Source organism: Hipposideros armiger, unplaced genomic scaffold, assembly GCF_001890085.2.
Source record: "Hipposideros armiger isolate ML-2016 unplaced genomic scaffold, ASM189008v1 scaffold_151, whole genome shotgun sequence".
In the NCBI taxonomy this organism is placed as follows: domain Eukaryota; kingdom Metazoa; phylum Chordata; class Mammalia; order Chiroptera; family Hipposideridae; genus Hipposideros; species Hipposideros armiger.
The window spans coordinates 2,671,665-2,690,688 of record NW_017731501.1 but is presented as its reverse complement, the minus strand read 5'-3'; the positions used below and the strand labels follow the sequence as shown (position 1 = coordinate 2,690,688).

The 19,024-nt window shown below is 35.8% G+C and overlaps 1 protein-coding gene and 1 pseudogene across 2 annotated transcripts in view; one reads left to right on the top strand and one right to left on the bottom strand.

Annotated features, from left to right (window-relative positions):
• The window catches only part of DLC1 (DLC1 Rho GTPase activating protein), a 389,786-nt gene that overhangs the window by 186,971 nt on the left and 183,791 nt on the right, over positions 1–19,024 (top strand). For both annotated transcript variants that reach the window (XM_019651001.1, XM_019651005.1), the window contains exon 5: positions 7,224–7,257. In XM_019651001.1, the coding sequence (XP_019506546.1) occupies positions 7,224–7,257 (34 nt within the window). The remainder of the gene's footprint in view (positions 1–7,223; positions 7,258–19,024) is intronic.
• On the bottom strand, positions 14,729–15,079 carry LOC109387247 (40S ribosomal protein S20 pseudogene; annotated as a pseudogene).

The following is a 19,024-nucleotide window of genomic DNA, read 5'->3' as shown; positions in this document are numbered from 1 at the left end:
TTTTGTCAGGAGATAAACAGCCTTAAGTTCAATGTTTGACTATGTGAAGTTAGCTTGGAATGAAATATTCTGTAAAGTTTGTTAAAGAGAGAGAGTCACCAACTTTAAATACAGTAAATGATAGTGTTTGGAAGAAAAAAACAAAACTTAAAGGTCAGAAGCCGCTGAACTTACATTGCTATCCAGTAGAGCGTCATCCCCTTTGCTCAAAAGTAGACTACAGATGAGCCTGTGATCAGCATCAAAATAGCCCTTAAGAATCAATTTTTGTCTTTGTTCAAATACTAATACAACTGATTTGAGCTAAGACCCCAAATTTCTACACCATAGAACATAGATGAAGCTATCATTTTGGTCTGTAAGCCTGTAAAGACAGTTGCTACAGTCAGCAATCTTGAAAGAAAAAAAAGTCCCTCAATATGGCTGACAACTTTTATCAAATAAGACATGTCAAATTCCTTTAGGAAATAAGGAGAATACACAACATGAATTATGTTTCTCAGGTAATTATGCATACATTATTTCACTTTGGTTGCATATGCGTATGTGTACCTGGGAGACAGTCCTCATACCAGCACATCATCTCTTCCTCTGTAACTGAATTTCCATTATTTTCCATTGTATGGCTGAGAAACTAAGTTAAGTTAGAATCATGAACACTAGGAGAGGTAAAGCCTTGGTGACCTTTTGACTTCATCAGTCTTATGAATAATAGGCTAATAGACAGTGTTCTAAGACCCAGATTCTAGTCTAATCCCCATTTGGCCAACAAAAGCTCTGTAACACTGGGCAAGTCACTTTATCTCTCTGGATCTCAACATCCTCATAGGTAAAATGACAGTGAAAAAATTAGATGAATGTTTCCCAAAGTATGATTACAAAGTATGATTACATTATACATCAGCTGATACAGAGAGAAACAGTTTAAATATTGTAGTTCTTTATTTTAATGTATATTATGAATAATATAACCCAAATTTCAAACCCATAAATCCATGCATTTATTTTTAGTATTTAAAAAGTCAAGTCAAACAAAGAAATTTACTTAAATTTAATATTTAAAATATTATTAAAAAATAATGTATATGTGATACATGTATATAGTAAAAATTGTAAAGGTGGTATTGAAGTGCTATAGTTTGGGGAAAAGGACTAAATGATATATAAATCATCTCCACTAAAAAGAGCCTATATTTTCAATGAAAGAATGATGACTCTCAAAGCTAAAGAAATACTTTGTAAACCAAAAATAGATATTAGATTGCCAATCAGACACAGTCTTTCAATGAGCTCCTTTGTTCAAATGAAAGCACACAGAAATCATTGACTGGCTAACAATATCACAGACTGGAGTGAGTTCAAAAAATCTTTAAATAAAGAGATGGAAATAAACCCATTTTCTAATGCACCTTTTCTTCTTTTATGTTGCCTTTCATGTCTTCCAAAAAAAAAAAATATGAGTCCCCAAACTCTTCCTATTGTCCATTGTGCCCTCAATGGGTTCTTGTGCCCTCATCTGCGACAGAGGCTGTTCCATCACCGAGGGAGGTTTTCCTGAAATTTCTAAGGACATAAGAACCCATTTTGAAATCTTTCTGTAACATATTTTTGTACAAACAAAAGTGAATGTTTTTAAGGGAAAGAAATAAGTTATGCTGCCAGTGATTCTTGCAATTTTTAAAAAGGCAAGTGGAGAAAGTTTCTATAAAACAAAACAGAGTATTCCATAAATGCCTGTGTGAGCATCTCTGATATTTTACAAACATGAAAAACAAGCACTACTATGTGCTATAAGAAAGCACAAAATCAGTGGCAGTACTTTGTTTTTTAATGAATGACCAAAAAAAATCCCTTCATGGAAACTACAAGTCAAATCTTTCAGTCTGTCATATCTGCCCATTGTTTGAAGAGGTTGACTTTCAAAGTGCCTTCTTAGCAGTAATATCCTGTGGTCCTAATTCCAAAAAACTAATAGCAAATTAATTTATATAAGTGAGAGACATGGCATTTTAATAAAAATGACATATTAAAGACGAAAATCATACTCTGTTTTCACTTAAAATCAAGAAGATATTGGATCAATTGAAATGTTTCAATTGTCATTGTATTAAAATGGATTCAGATATGACATCTATTGTGTTACTGTTTATGTTAGCAGCTTCTGCGTAGTTAGTGTAAGTTCCAAAAAGGTGTCCAACTGAGGTCCTCCTGTAAGCGTAGAAAGCCATCCTAGCAGCAGACCAAAAGAATCAACATATGTCTACAACATTTCCGCAAGGCATGTCAGCATTTCCCCAACCATTTTTTACATCCAAAAATACAAACAGACTCACACATAGTTTAAGCTCCCACACAGAGCTTTTAAAGACCTCATTAAGAAAAAGCAAATTGTTTCCTCTCCTCTTACTAAAAAGCCTTCTCTTTAATGTTCTTTTTTTAAAAAAATTCATTTGTATAACACCTTAACAGATTAACTTAAATGAAAATCTTTACATGTGGAGAACTATTGGAGAGTCAGTATATGTATACAAAAGATTTTTATTCTATCATTTGAATATCATGGAGAAGAATCACAAAAGGCTCTCAATTATTTTGTTTCTCTCATTTGGAAGTTATTAGTAGACTTTCCTTTGTTCCATTGAGAAATGAGGGAAGAAAATATGAAGTTACAGCGAACCCATATGGCTAGCAGGAAAATCCTATTTAATTGCTTTATTGCCAGAAATGTTAAATCACTTCCTGAGGATACAGTTCAAATGAAACATATGGCAGCTATTAGCAAAAGCCCCTAATGAATTCAAAAATATGCTTTTTATGGGAGCTTTCTCATAAGCAACAGTCATACATGTTATTTAAACTGCACATACAAATATGCATTTGGTATTTTAATTCCACAAGCGTTTGATGAACACGTACTCTGTACCAGACTATACAGGCAGCTTGCATGAAATGTTTCATTCCAAGCAACAGACATAACACTATAGAACCTCAAGACATGGACCCCAATTTAGCCATGCCTCTTCTCAGAAGTCAAAGGCAAAAAGAGTCTCTTGACCAACAACGCCTCCTTCCCAAAGGCTCAAGGCCCAAGAAAACCGTTCCATTTCCACCTGGGTCATCCTAATTATCTATCTTCTTACTCCTTTTAATGTCACGCCAGTGATGGTGCTGACCACTTCCATTTAGCCTCCACTGCATGAAACTATTCTTTATCTTTTCACGTATCTTCTTCAGTCGAATTGTGAATTCCACAAAGAATAAAATATTACTAAAGGTTTTTGTACGAAGGATAATATGAAGGCATGCAATAAGAATCAACAAATAGCTTTAATTCATTAAAAACTGAGTGTCAGCATTTTTAAATGTAATACCTTTCATCCCTGGGAAATCCTCACAAATTTAATCAATTATTCATAAACCGAATTCTAAAGAGGCAGTTCTCCTTCAAATTCAAAGATAAATCAGTTGAGGCGCATCTTAATGACTACCTTGTTTCACTTTTGAAAAGAAGTTATAAAATTCCATTAAACTTTGACTTTCCTTGTTCCACATCATAACATGGTCATTGTAGTTATTTAATGAAGTGAACCTTGGTCGATTCAAGAATCATGCAGAACATGGTGAAATTTAAAGTAATTGACATTGGCTACATGAAGTATTACCATTGGCTATATGGAGGCTAAAATATTTTTGCTGTGTAGTGCAGCTCATTGATTAACATTTTTATTAAACATTTACTTATACAATGCTCAGTTACATACTTTGTAATCAAATAGAATAAAATACGGAAAAGGCCTGTCTCTGGTCAACTTGTGATTTGGAGCAAGGCATTCAATTTGTCTTAAATGCCTTAGCTATAAGAAGAGAGAATTCAGATAATTTCTAAATGTCTCACACAGATATTCCTGCATGGATACTTTGTGTTCTAGGTCAAGGTCTTATCATGGGACCTCTACTAACCTTTCTCCTCCTTCATTTCAAAATCCTCTAGTTAGTATTTTGAAATTAGTGTTAGTGACCTCAGGGACCAGCATTCCATTGGGCCAGATATCCCATCTTCCATTACAGACTGTGACCTCACAAATGCTACTTTACTTTCGAGGACTTCATGGGCTGTCCTAAAGATTGAGTGAGTTAGTGCAGGTGAAAGCTTAACACTGTGTGTTGTTTGTACCCTTTTACATACTAAGAACCTAGTCGGTGTTAGCTAACTGTGTACTGAGGAACTATCTCCACGAGTATCCTCCAATGGCCTATCACCAACCTTTACAGTCTTTCAATGAAAGGGTTTCTGTTTTGTTTTGTTGTTTATTTACTGTCACAAAAGAGAAAAGCTAATTTAAAAGCCCTGGTCTCCAGTCAGGGAGAAAACTCCAGGGGCTAGGCTTAAAATATAACACATAGTATAGATTTAATTCCATTCTTAAATCCTTTCCAAAAAACAAAAACAAAAAACACAAACACATAAAAAGTAAACAAATACCACCAAAACTGCAGGATAACTTTCTTGTAAAGGGAGAAAATAGCTTTCCTGGAGTATAGAATCAGAGAAGTTTTTCTAGAAGGAAAGGAAAAAGCAGGTGATGCTGCTATAAATGAACGAACACTGAGAAGATGCTTGAAGCCCATTCAGTCCCCCTGATGCCCTGCTGTCTGGGAGTGAGGCTCCCCTCTGCCATGGAATCACCTGATAGGCTCTTCATGGTTGCATCTTTGTCAACATGTAGAGTTGATGTTCACACCCACACAACAAGAAGTGAACAACTAAACATAGATCAAGATTAAGTCAAAATACACTTTCACTATGGATCAGTCTTGCCAAAACTAAACCTCCTCTATGTTTTATCCATAGAAAGATATTTCTCTCTTTGAAAAACTGCATCAATCTCCAAATCCTGTAAATTCCAAAGATGAGGATGTTAGCAGTAATAAATGTCTCACAAAGATATTGATGTCTTCATATTTGATATTTCTGGAAATGAAGATTGATGCTATTTCCTTAGGCTGACCTATAACAGAGTTTCACTTGAAACTCTCTCTCTCTCTCTCTCTCTCTCTCTCTCTCTCTCTCTCTCTCTCTCACACACACACACACACACACACACACACACACCTGCAACAAAATCAGTTACCCATTTGAGCCTATTTTTCTTACCTCAATTCTAAGGACCTTTTCCACTGAAGTGCGGGAGAGGCATCACTTGTGGATGTCTCTTGTGTAGTCAGTGACATGGGGCAGAAGGCATCGAATCCCAGTCGGCCAAAAAGATTTATAAAAGGTTTCCAGTACAAGATGATAGTCTCATGCTAATTGTATTTTATCCATGAATAACTGAAATGAATGGGAACCAGAAGTTCAGCTTCCTAAATGTGTTTTAGAGTATCTACAAAGAGTAGAACTAGACATGTATACTTTAAAGTTTTGGGTAAACATCTCATTCTAAACTTTATTTTTTAAATAATGATAGTGATAGTTATCTGTTGCTGGGAATTGAACTTGTAAACCTCTCTGACCCACTGCCCATAGTAACAAATAGGAAGAACAACTACCTTTTCCTGAGGACCTTGTACGCTTTATAGAGGCTACTACAATTAGTCCTCTCAGCAGGTAGGAGTGATCTTCCTGCTTTATAAAGGATCAATCTAAGCCTTTCAGAGACAGAGAAGACATTTGAAATGCCAGAGACTGACCAATTTACTTTTTCTGACTTCCAAAGTATGACAAAGTAATTGAACTACAAAAATTCTACCCCAATTCAAAGAGTGTTTTAGTCACATTTATTGCCAATATCTTTTAAGGGTAAGATGAGTCTGTCTTCAGAGAAGAAAACAATTACTTGATGATTTACAATTATTGTAGCTGGATCTAGTAATTTTACTGATAGTTCCACAATTTTCATTTTCTTTTGAGCTTTATTGAGGTATAATTGACAAATAAAATTGTAAGATATTTAAAGTGTACGTTGTGGTAATTTGATATATGTATACATTGTGAAATAATTCTTTATGTCTACTTAAAACATCTATCACCTCACACATTTACTTTTTTTGGTGAGAACATTTAAGTTCTGCTCTCTTAGCAAATATCAAGTAATAAATATATGTAATAAATATATTACAATTTATGAACTATAGTCACCGTGTTTTACATTAGATCCTCAGATCTTATTCATCTTATAGCTGAAAGTTTGGACCCTTTTACCAACTTCTTACTATTTCTCCAAGCCCTGGTAACCACTTTTCACTTTTCCACTCTCTGATTCTGTGAATTTCACTTTATTTTCTTTCTTTTTTTTTTTAATTCCATATATAAATAGCATGCAGTATTTGTCTTTCTCTGTCTGGCTTATTGCACTTAGCAAAATGCCCTCAGGGGTGTGTGTGTGTGTGTGTGTGTGTGTGTGTGTGTGTATCAGGGGTGCCAAAAAAATGTATATAAGTGGACACTTTGGTCAACGTTGCTCAAGCAGTAATTCATCGTAATCAGAAGTGTCTGGACTCTGATGGTAACCACTTTGAGCACCTCTTGTAATTGCAGAAGTCAAATGTGATTTGTATTCATCTTTTGTTATCGGTATATGTGTATATTGACTATTACAATTTTAATACAGTTTTCCTTTCTTAAAATGTGTATACATTTTTTGGCACCCTCTGTATATCACATTCATATCTTGGCTCTTATGAATAATGTTGCAATGAACATCTGAATATGGGAATGCAGATATCTCTTAGATACTCTCTTTACATTTCCTTCGCATATATACCCTGAAGTGGGATTGCTGGATCATATGGTAGTTATTTTTTTTATTTTTTAGAAATTTTTGAGGCACCTTTATACTGTTTCCCATAGTAGTTTTACCAATTTACATTTCCACCAACAATACATAAGGGTTCCCTTTTCTCCACATCCTCACCAACACTTGTTATTTCTTGTCTTTTTTATAATAGCCTTTTTAACAGGTGTGAGGTGATATCTCATTGTGGTTTTGATTTGCATTTCCCTCATAATTAGTGATACTGAGCATCTTTTCATGTACCTGTTGGCCATTTGAATGTCTTCTTTGGAAAAATATCTATTCAGATCCTATGCCCTCCCATTTTTCTATGACCAAGTTCTGTTTAATTTTGCTCCATTTACAGTACTTCGTTTTACTCCTAATAATGTTATTTGATGTTTCTTTCTAATAATACCACAATTTTGTGACTTTTGTTTTCCTTTTCAGGCTATTCCAGGTATTTCAGAGAAGGAAAAGGCTGGTAAGTTGAAATTTGGTTGTGTTTTCCATCCTATCTATTTTAGAATAAAATTTCAACTTCATGTAGACATTTCATTAAATACAAATATGTGTAAATCTCATCAACCTCTGGGTAAATATTGTTGAATTACTGAAAAATATATTGTGTTGCTAAAATGTAAGGAAAAATATGTGGTTTTCTAATACAGCATTATATCAGGTTAGAAAAAGATGTGTGCTTCTTGTAGCCTTACAATAAGTTGCAACTGCAACCACATTTTTTTTTTTAAGAAAAGGGTTAGACGCTGTTCAATGTAGGAGAATGGTCTTTGGCAATTGGTTGTTAATAATCATCAAGATTATTTTTTAATTTTAAGTAGCTTACTTAGTAGTCATAGAAAGAGTTTTACTTATTTAAAGCTGATGCTATACTATCAATAGTGTAATTGTAAAGCAATATGAATAATTGTATTGGAAAAAATAGTATTTTTCTATGCTCTATGCTATTATTATAACTATTTAACAGTATTAAGGAAAAATGGATAAGGACTGATGAGAAACATGGAAATATGAAAAATTAGACTTTAATTGGTGGGATTATATATATATATATATGTTTTTTCAAAATATGTTGATCTTCCTCAATATTGTCTCATATTTTCTGTGTAATAACAATAGTTTTCTAAAAAACAGAGTAAATGTGTGCAACCAAACTTGAAACATCAGTTAAGTTTTAGACATTTGTGATTTTTAAGTGCCACATTAAATGTGTATAGTATCACGTAAAAGATGTCTTGACTTCAAGTGACTTGAAAGCATTAGAGTCTATCTGATATGGTTTTTATACAGGAAATGTTCTCTTTCTATTGGGTTGTTGGAAAAGTCATGACGTATTTTTTCTATGTTTTTTGTTTCAAAAATGCATCATGACTTTTCCGACAACCCAACAGTTCAGTGATCTTATTTTTACTGCTAGTTTTCACACAAAAGTTTCTGTGATTTGTATCCTTCCATAGTTGAACTTTTCTCTCATGTTAGGCTGTGCCTGATTTCTTCACTCTTAATATGTTGAAAGATAACTCCTCAGAATACAAGGAAAAGAATGAACTGACATCAAGTGTCAGTTCAAGAGGAAAACTGTTCAATTTAACAATTCAGTGGTATTACAGGGATTAGTAGCAAATATTAAACAGATTTAAATTATAGTTCCTGGTCTCTATTATCTTAAATAGATTGTGTTAGTTATCCAGTTAGGATAAGGAATAACTGGTTAAGTGAGTATTTGCATCATACAGCAAAAGGAATTTAGCCAAAGTCATGCTTTATCTTGAGTTGTGACATTCTCTACAATTCCCAAGGTTAGCTGCATTTAAGCAAAGTATGTAACAGAGCAATATTGTCATCTAGTTCTAGAATATCAGCAAATTCATACCCCATGGAGGAAATTAGGATGTGAATTCTTGGCCAGGGGGGAAGGGAAAAAAGGGATGGAAGTGTCATTGCTTGAGGGGATGGAGAAGCAGTTATCTTCACTCTCTGCCACTTAAATGACTGCAGTTTGATAGGGACAAGCACTTCATTTAATCAAACTTCTCAAATGTTTTAAAGATATTTTTATCACAACAAAGAACTAATTAAACAGGTAGCATAAATATAATGCAACCATCACTTTTTATAATAATCCTGGAAGTTTTCTCCACAGGAACAACAAAAACAAAAAAAGTGGGATTGTCATTCTTTATTTAATGAGCTCTTTGGGTTATGTCTATACTGCTGGTGTACAAATGCAAAGCATTAATAAATTTCATTCACAGAGGTTCCACAAGATGGTCTGTGAAAAGTAGAATACACTAATTGATATACAGAGGGTGCCAAAAAATTTATACACATTTTAAGAAAGGAAAAAGCTATTAAAATTGTATTGGGTCGTCTGGAAAGTCATGATGTATTTTTCTATGTTTTTCAATGCAAAAATGTGTCATGACTTTCCCGATGACCCCATAATACTCAATATATACCAATAACAAAAGATGAATAGAAGTCATGTCTGACTTCTGCAATTACAAGAGGTGCTTAAAGTGGTTACCATCAGCATCCAGACACTTCTGATTATGGCAAACTACTGCTTGAGCAACATTGACCAAAGTGCCCACTTGTATACATTTTTTTGGTACCTTAGGTATATGACCTACCCAGGTTCCAGGCCCCCAGGTGCCCCATCTCAGATGCTTAACCTAGCATGGACTGATTTGAGCAGAACCTGGCTTCTATATATTAAAATATTAGAATGATTAGAAATTACTCCACAATGGATTTTGATTTAGATTTATTGAGAATGTGCTAATTTGTTTAGGGGGAAATATAATTTTGTTTGATAATATAAATATAATAAAGAAATAAAATACATATATTTTAAAAATCAGTGAATTTATCTGTGAAGATAAAGGCTTATGTTTGAATATTTTATTACTAATGGTATCAGTTTGACAACTCAAAAGAGAATATGACTTATTCCAAAAGTTTTAAAGGACCATAACAGTCTAAGCAATCTAATTCTTGTATTTCTAAACTTTATTATGTCCTATTTAAACTATTTGAGTGTTTTATATACAAATGCAAATCTCTTTATTCCTATCTTTATGAATCTTTATTTTTAAACTCTGCTAGACAGAGGAATGGCAATGAAGTCAGAGGACCCACTCAGTCTTCTGAGGGTTAATTGAGCTCTTAAATAGGATTAAGCTTCATGCCCGCCCCTAAAGCCTGTCATTTTTTTCTGTCTTGCTAAATGAATGTAGCTTATTGTTCCTTATTAAGAAGGCCTATTTTTAAGCCGTGTGACCTCTCATCCAAGCCAACTGGAACCAAGTCCACCAGGCTTTGTGAAGCTCTAAACGAAATCATTTTGGGTACATTCCATTAATAATTCTTGAATTGCACTTGTGTGGTTGTCCCTATGTGTCCTTTAAGTGGCCCTCTTCTGTTCTGATCCATGTTGCTATATACACGCAGCCTAGTGGAATTGGTTCTGCTGCTTTTCTCCCACCTCGTGATGACAAAAAAAAAAACTCCAAGGGGAAGCAATTCTGAAACAGCCTCCCATTGGTTCATTCATCCCACAAATACTTATGGAACAGAAACATGTATGAGGCATCGTATTGGGTTTTATCAAGGAAGCAATTATGTGCATAAGGCATGGTCCTTGCCCTGCAGGAACTCGAACCCAAGTTGAGAATATTCTAATAGGTTAGTATCCTCTGTTCCCTCTTCTCAATGAGAATAGCTTGACCCAGCTTATTCAGAAAGCTTCCCAGGAAAATAATCAAATTTAAAAAAAATTGTTTTCAAGAAACTCTGTTATGTGCATTCTCAGGATCTGAAACAGAAAATAATTAATTAAAAAAAAACAGGATTAGCCACATCAGTATCAGTATATCCAACACATAATATTTTCATATAACTTTTATTATGCTTCTAGCATCCATATGCCCCTAAGGAGTGAGCCCAGTGTCATTGGCATAGTCTCCAACACATCTGCTTCCTACCCGTGTGTCCTTGAGCAAGTTACTTAACCTCCTCACTTTTTCATTTCTACAGCATAAGTAAAGAAGTTGCTCTGATAAGGCAACAATGCTTGGCACAAAGTGGGTCCTAGAAAATGGTAGCTGTATTTTATGATAATGAGTTATTATCATAATCGCCATGTGTACAAGCCAAATAGAAGCTAGCCGTGTTACTGCCACCCATGTCTGCTCCAAAAGTTCTTAAACATTTCCTCAGGGCACCAATTAACAGCTAAGCAGCTGTCCATGTGGAAGAAAGATAACACTTTCTCCAAAAGCTTCTGGGTGAGTTAATTCAGATGGAAGTTATTACAGTATAGGCAAAGTTGTTCGTATTTAAACTTCCATTAGCAATTCTTATCTCTATTAGACTGAAATTGTCTCTTGTGAACAGATCATCTTTGATTTTCACCAAGATTAGCCCCTGGAAAATGTAAACCCTCTGTCCTATCTTCCTGACTCCCTGTATCCCAAGTCCCTAAAATAACAGGACTTCCTCACTCCCTGCACACAATCTTGTCAGCACTGCCTTCTAATCACCCCTTGTCCATCCTCCTTGTCACTGCTTTAATGCAGCCCTCCACTTTCCACTGGACTTTCGTAACAGTGTCCAGACTGGTTTCCCTGCCTTAACCTGTCATTATATCAGTCCATTCTTTACACTATCAACAGAGTTATCTTCGAAAAGCACAGCCTGATCAAATAAATTCCTGATTCAGCATTTTCTTTATCTCCCTTCTATCTACAGGAGGAGGTCAAACTTTTCTGCTTGACATACCTGGCCATTTGAAATCTGGATGTAGTATCACTTATTGGACTGAATATGTCCATTTTGCCCCTCAGATCCACTCTCCACCCTACTCCTCCCTGGCTCTGTGCCTGGAGGCTGACTGATGTAGGCAAAATCAATGAGCTGTCCTACTTTCAAATGTCTTCCCCATTCCACCAATAAGGAGCTCTGACAAGAGGCTGAGGGTGGGGGGCCAGTGGGTCCTCCTGTGGAGTCTCTGTCGGCTTCTCTTAGGTGACCCCTTCCACACAAGTTTCCAGGTTCTGACAACCATTCTCTCATCTTGCACTCATGGTTTCCCTACACCTTTATAAATAGTTCTGTGACTAAATTTCCCTCCATTTACCCAATGTGTCATTGTTTTCTGCAAGAAGTCTCGCTGATATACCTACCAATATTTTCTCTTCTTTCTATTTGTGTAAGTTAGGTTTTGTTGTTGTTGTTATACTTAAGCCATTGCATCCAGCTACAGAACACCTCCAAACTCTATATTTTTCTACTTCTGCTTAGATCATGAAGCTGCCTTTAAAACTATGTAGATGCTACCATAGATATAGAGCTAGAGAGTGAGCGAGAAAGAGAGAGAGACCATGTTTCTCTTCAGCCTAAATGAATTCAGTTTCATTGCATTCAGTCACATGGGAAAGAAAAATATCTATCTTTATGCTTTAGAATGTGTTCTTTGTGTTCTCTATTGCAAGGAAGCATGTAACTTAAATTGAGGACGGGGCATTTAAGTATATACACAAATCTGCGTCACCAGCCCACAATGTGTTAAGAAAATCAGCACTGCATTTTAGTCACTAAAATGTGACTGAGTATATTTGAAAAGTAGTAATGTGGAGCACTATGAAATCTCTCATTCTAAAATTCAATTGCAGAATGCCTCGCAAATTTTGTCAGGCTGCATGGAAAATAGACCATTATCATTAGCCAAAAATGACAAATTTTTTTGCTCTCTCTGTGTCGAAAAGTCTGCTTGTTTTATTAGATCCAACAATACGGCCTCCTTAATGAATTATTTCCCAGGCAGATTTAGTCATTGATTATTCTGTGCTCCTAAAAAACTTTGTGTTTTTTGTTATATTTCAGTCCTAATATCTTGCTTCACTATGTGTCCCCTTCTCTGGGCTGTGAGCTTTTCTAGGTCAGGAATATTGTCTTTGTGTCCCTGTAATTAAAACAGTGATTAGCACATAGTAGATATTCTGTAAATACATGGTAACCAATGAATTTTAAACGCAAAGATCCTTTGGCTTGATCTTAATGATTTAGAGTTAACAGGGTTCTAAAACTTTAACTCCCCGCCACCTCCCTCCATTACTCCTATTACTTCCATAGCTGCCAAATAACTCAACCAGGTAATTAATTAATGGTGTTCTTCAGAGTTCTATCCCATACACATGTATAAAGGGCACCATTGAGAAAGATGACTTTGGATTCTAACTTTGGTTGCATTTCTTGGTCATTTTTCTTAGAATGTTTTCTCTCCTGCCTCAGGGTTATTTGGTTGGCCAGAAATGTTAAAAATCCAGATAGTGAATGATTATAGCCTGAAACATTTGTGAAAGATAGCTTTCAGAAGCATATAATGGATTGGTAGTCTCTGCAAACTTTATGTTGTAGTTGGTAAGGCAGAACATAAAAATCAAACACTTCTTTGTGACAAATGTGTGAGAGGGGGAAAAAAAACAGGGTTTTCATAATTTCATTCCAAGCGCCTTGTAAACATACTAAATAACAAAGCCCAGACATGGTGCCTTTTGGTATTAATTTTCCTGGCTGCCTTTGATCACTGAGAAGGGAAATGCAAATTACAGGAAAAAAAAGAAAGAAAAGAAAAGAAAAAGAAAACTGAAATGCAAAGATATTCCCCTTTTATCAGTCTGATCATCATTGCTTCTATTCAGAGAATTACCAAAGCAACCTATTCCTCTCTAAGCCATGTTGCAATATCTACAGATCCAAAGAGATCTGATGAAAAAACAAAAATAAGACTGCTCTATTTCAGAGTTCTCCATTGGAAGACTCTGCCCTATTTTATGTCTACGTTTTAGTATAAATCAGGTCGGTTTTAGTGTCATCTCACCCAGTAGACTGTAAGTACCGGAAAGACAGAATTTTGTTTCATTTAATTCTGTATTCCCAGTACCTGGCATTATATAATTGCTTGATGTTTGGGTAAATAAATGAATAAATGAGGTCTCTTAAAAATCAGAAAATGCTTTACTCTATACACATAATACTCCCAAAGCTAACTGTAGAATCTATTCTAAGTAAAGCGTTTTCTGTAACTGCAAAGACCCCCAGCTGTTTTACAGGGTTCCACAGGATCTGAAAATTGTCTTTATCTGGCCAGCCTGGGCTTTGGCCAACATTCCAGATTCTTTCTTCTCTTTCGCGCTCAGAAAATGAATTTCATTGTTTTTATACTAATGGCTTATGAATACTCACTTGCTTCACTTTTCTTAGTATATGGTCTCTGCTCGCCTGCTTTTTTTATGAGGAAGGAATTTAGGGTATGCCCGCACATAACCTCTCATTTTTTCTGAAACCTAATGTAAACTAATCCATGAAAAGTTGGCTGTGGTTGACTGGGCTGTTGAGAGGAAACATATTAGCTTTCAGGTATCAAGGAATTCATGAAAAATAAAAGTAAGCTATTCTTAAGTGGCAAAGATCTTGAATTCATAGTATAATTTTCTAAATATGTTTCTTAATATTCTATTGGTATTTCATTTATTACCAAGTACATAAACCAAGTTGATTATATATCACCAGAACCTATGAAACACATTTCCTTTGCTTCTCAATTATATTTCAAGCAACATGGGTAAGTGATAATTTCTATTTTAACAAGTTCCAATTCAAATCTTACCTCTTACACTTGGAGTGATCTCCCCAGGTCTCTATAGCCAATGGTGGCTGTATCCTTCTATGCCATTTAGTGATTATCACAATGTATTTCTGTTCATGAATTATCTTCCATATCAGGCTGTGAGTTCCTTAAGGGCATAAACCTCCCATTTCATCTTTGCCTCCCCCACCCAGCATAGTATCTTGCACAGAGCAGATGCTCAAGAGATAGTTTTTGTTTTGTTTTGTTAACAACTGATAGTCAATTTATTAAAAAGGTTGATTTAAGCATCTGCAATGGTGACTTCAACCTCGACTCCTGGGCTCAATACTGATGAAGTAATCTGCTCAACAGTCTCAGAAGGACTGTGCAAGTCAATGTGGATCCTCATCTGAAACCGGTCCTAAGCCTTAGAACCTTCCCCACAGGGAGTTTCTCTTGTGGTGATTCTCAGAGTCTTGGTTGATATCCCAACTGGTTCTTTCACTTTGAGATGTTTTTCTTTTGCGTCTCTGAGCAAGTCAGCACACATCTTCTCCAAGGATTTTACATTGAGGCTGGTTAGAGTAATTCTAACTTGGCAAATCGTCACCTCTGGTTCCACGGGTGTCTTTCCAGTATTTTCAAAAGCCATGGCTGCGGAGCGGCTCCCTGACCAACTTGTTGCTCAGCGAGAGCGAACAGCAGTGAGTCAGGGGCAGGAGAGGGCAGAATGGCGCTCCACTGCAGCCTCAGCCGTGTCTTCCTCAAAATGCTCGAGATAGTTTCAAACCAATCCATTTATTAGACACACCAAACAGCTCATGCAGGCACTTGGTTTATCTCCAGTCTTACAATGACCATAACTTTCCACGATATTTGACAAGCTAGAAATGTCTTCCTCCAAAAAGTCTTGTGCACATTTTGGTCACCCCTTTATCCCTTGGAAGAATGGCTATCAGCAGCATGAAGAGGTGCCTATGAAATGCCAGTACAGGCTATGGGGCAGTTTGCATTTCAGTATTTTAATTGACATTGACCTTTTATCAGTAGAAAAATAAATTTTTCATTTTCCTTTCTTTTTTAATTAAAATTTATAGGGGTGACAATGGTTAGTAAAATTATATAAGTTTCAAGTGTATAATTCTGTAATATATCATCTATACATCACATTGTGTGTTCACCACCCAGAGTCAGTTCTCCTTCCATCACCATATATTTGACCCCCTTTACCCTCATTTACCACCCCTCCCTCCCCCTTACCCTCTGGTAACCACTAAACTGTTGTCTGTGTCTATGAGTTTTTGGTTTTTTATTTGTTTGTCTTGTTCCTTTGTTGCTGTCAGTTTTATATTCCACATATCAGTGAAATCATATGGTTCTTGACTTTTTCTGTCTGACTTATTTCGCTTAGCATGATAATCTCAAGATTCATCCATGTTGTCGCAAATGGCATTATTTCATCTTTTCTTATGGCAGAGTAGTAGTCCGTTGCGTATATATATTATATCTTCTTTATGAAATCATCATCTATTGAAAGATACTTTGGTTGTTTCCATGTCTTGGCCACCATAAATAAAGCTTCAGTGAATATCAGAGCACATATATCTTTACGGATAAATGGGCTATCATCAACAAGACAAATAATAACAAGTGTTGGAGAGGAACCCTCATACACTGTTGGTGGGAATGCAGATTGGTGCAGCCGCTATGGAAGGCAGTGTGGAAGTTCCCAAAAAAATTAAGAATAGAATTACTGTGTGACCCAGCAATCCTTCTCCTGGGTAAATTTTTCATTTTCAATCTTCCCTGAAGAAAGACAATTTATGAAAAGGCCCTTTCTATGACTCGTACATACAAAGCATTACAAGAACTTTTACTTACTTAGTTTGAAAGTCATATCTGATCACTTCCTAGATGCCTTCAAATATTTACCTTTATAGAGTTCCCAGTGCACAGTCTGCGGTTCAGTTAATTTATTAATAATATGAATATATCCACATACATGTACCAATCAGATAATTGTACATTGATTTTAATTTCTTTGAAGAGGTTCATTTATTTTGAAAAGGTACGTATAGCAAGGTATTGACTTGACCTGTCTGGACAAAGATGACCTACTCAGAGCCTGCACTGGATTGAAGGACTTTTATTTGTTGTTGTTTTTTATATATATGCAAGACTTTGAGATCAATATCGCTTCCAGGTCAATCCATTAACATTTCTATTGCAGAAATAAGATATAATTTTGAGATACTGTGGAAAATCCAAAACAGTTATTAACAAGCACAGCAAATTAACTGGTTCCCCCCAAAAAGCCAGTGCCCATCTTGTTGTGTACATACTATGCAGAAACCAGCCTGGCTATTGTAAAAGGGTGGAGCATGGGTTTAAGAAGCTGTTGTGTCCTGACTGCTGTAATCAGGAAAGATCACATAGAATTCCACAAGTGATGTTTAAGCAAAGTGATCTCCAAAAACCCTCACTTGCCCACCAAAATGGGGTTTTGTTGTTTATTTTTAAAATTTTCTGACTGTTGAGATTGCCCAGAAAACACTCCAGTGGCTCCCAGCTGCTAACATTATAAATGTCTTCTTAATATAAATGTTAAATCAATTCTTTCCTATGAGTTTAAGAAAATAGATAAATGAAGGACAACTGTAATATTCATCACTTCTTTAATTTACCTACCTTTTTAAGTCTATGGTCTTCTTGGGTATATTTATCCAGATGTTTTCCCTGATGCACTGTGATTTCCTGAAAGGTTGTCATTCTCCCTGCACCCATGTAATGCCAGCCTCTTAGAAGTTTTTAACTGAATATTTGTCAAATTAATATTTGAGTGGATAATAACAAGCATCTACTCTGTGCCTGCACTTGCCTAAGCACTTTATAGATATGAACTCATTTATTATAATCCTCTACAAGGTAGGTGTCACTGTTTTCTATAGAGATAAAGAACCTGAGACTCAGAGAGATTTCCTAAAATACCCAAAGTCAGAGTGTGGCCAAGACAGGATTCAATACAAGCAACGCAGGCTAGAATGCAGGCTCGTAACCAACTAAGCTGTGTTAAATGGTTAACTCCTGAGATTCCTTGGGCTGACAAACAAAAATTTCCATAATCTGACCTTCCCCTTCCTTTCCAACCTTATCTCCCATCCTCCTCTAACACAGAAGCACCTTCCGCTGTAGTCATGGCTGCAACCTCACTTTTCTCCTGAATTTGCTTCTGCATAATTTGACCTTTGATCCTCCAGTTTCCCTTCCAGAAATTAACTCCCCCATGCCTCAAGGTCTCATTTGGGTCTCACCTTCACTGTGAATTCATCTATAACAACTCCTGCTGCCATTAACTTCATACTGTTTGAAATGATATATCTGCAGCATATATAGCCCGTACTGGTCATTTTCATACTTGATCATATGTGGATTGTCATCGTCCATGGAGTTGTTTGTTTGTCTCAGCCTTGCCTCCCAAGAGTCTTGTAAGCACTATTTTTTTAAAGTCACTTAGCACAACGCTGTGCACATAAAAGGAAGTTATTTAATCAATAGACTATTTTTAGAGAAGTTTTATATTCCCAGAAAAACTGAGTGGAAAGAACAGTTCAAAACATGTGACATTTGTTTAAAGGCAAAACTATGGAGATAGTAAAAAGATCAGAGGTTGCCAGGGATTGGGGGAAAAGGACTCGAGAATCAAAGGAACACAGTGGCTATTTAGGGCAGGGAAACTATTCTGTGCAATGCTCTAATGGTACAGCATGTAGGCCTTCAGATTGGTTTCTTTCACTTACAATATGCCTTTAAAGCTCCTCCTTGTCTTTTTAGCATTGAATAATGTTCAATTGTATGAAAATACCACAGTTAAAGAAACCTATTTAATGTATTTTTAATGTAAACACTTACCAAAAAGTCGATCGTAGTATATATTATATACTCCACTATGTTAATTTTTATCCTTTTTCTTTAAACATTGTTTTGATTACTTCATTTCTCTCCTTTGGAATTTCTTCAAGTTTTCAAAAGAAAAACACCACCGCTAAATATATTATCAATAGCTGTTATTTCCTGTGTACCAACCATGTAGTCTCTAATAAGAGAGCTGGATGTTTCCTCTGCATTCTCTTTAATACTCTGTAAGCTACTCTGTACATAGTCTCTTGCCCTGAAGCTGATGCTTCGTCTGCCTTTCCATGGCTAACACCATGATTTCTCTTACCTCCAAGTGTTCTAATAAAAGTATGACCAAAGTTAGTAAAACTGTAATAATTCATATAATGTATGTCTACATATTTCTGTCCTTATGCCTTTGCTCCTGAAATTTACTGCCCTCAAAATACTCTTCTGTTATCTTTTATCTTCAACTCACACTTGCTTCAAGGGTTTGCTAGAGTGCCACTTTTTTGTACAAAGTCTCCTCCAATTGCTGTATCTGCGATGAACTCCCCATTTGAATCAGACAAGTTTCATTGCTCATCTTATCTTCAGCCCCTGAAAGGAGCAGCCTATGTGCCTTGTGACCCCATATCCTAACCCGTGGCTGGAGCCAATTGGACTGACTTGACTCAAGGCTAGAGAATACATTGGCTGACCA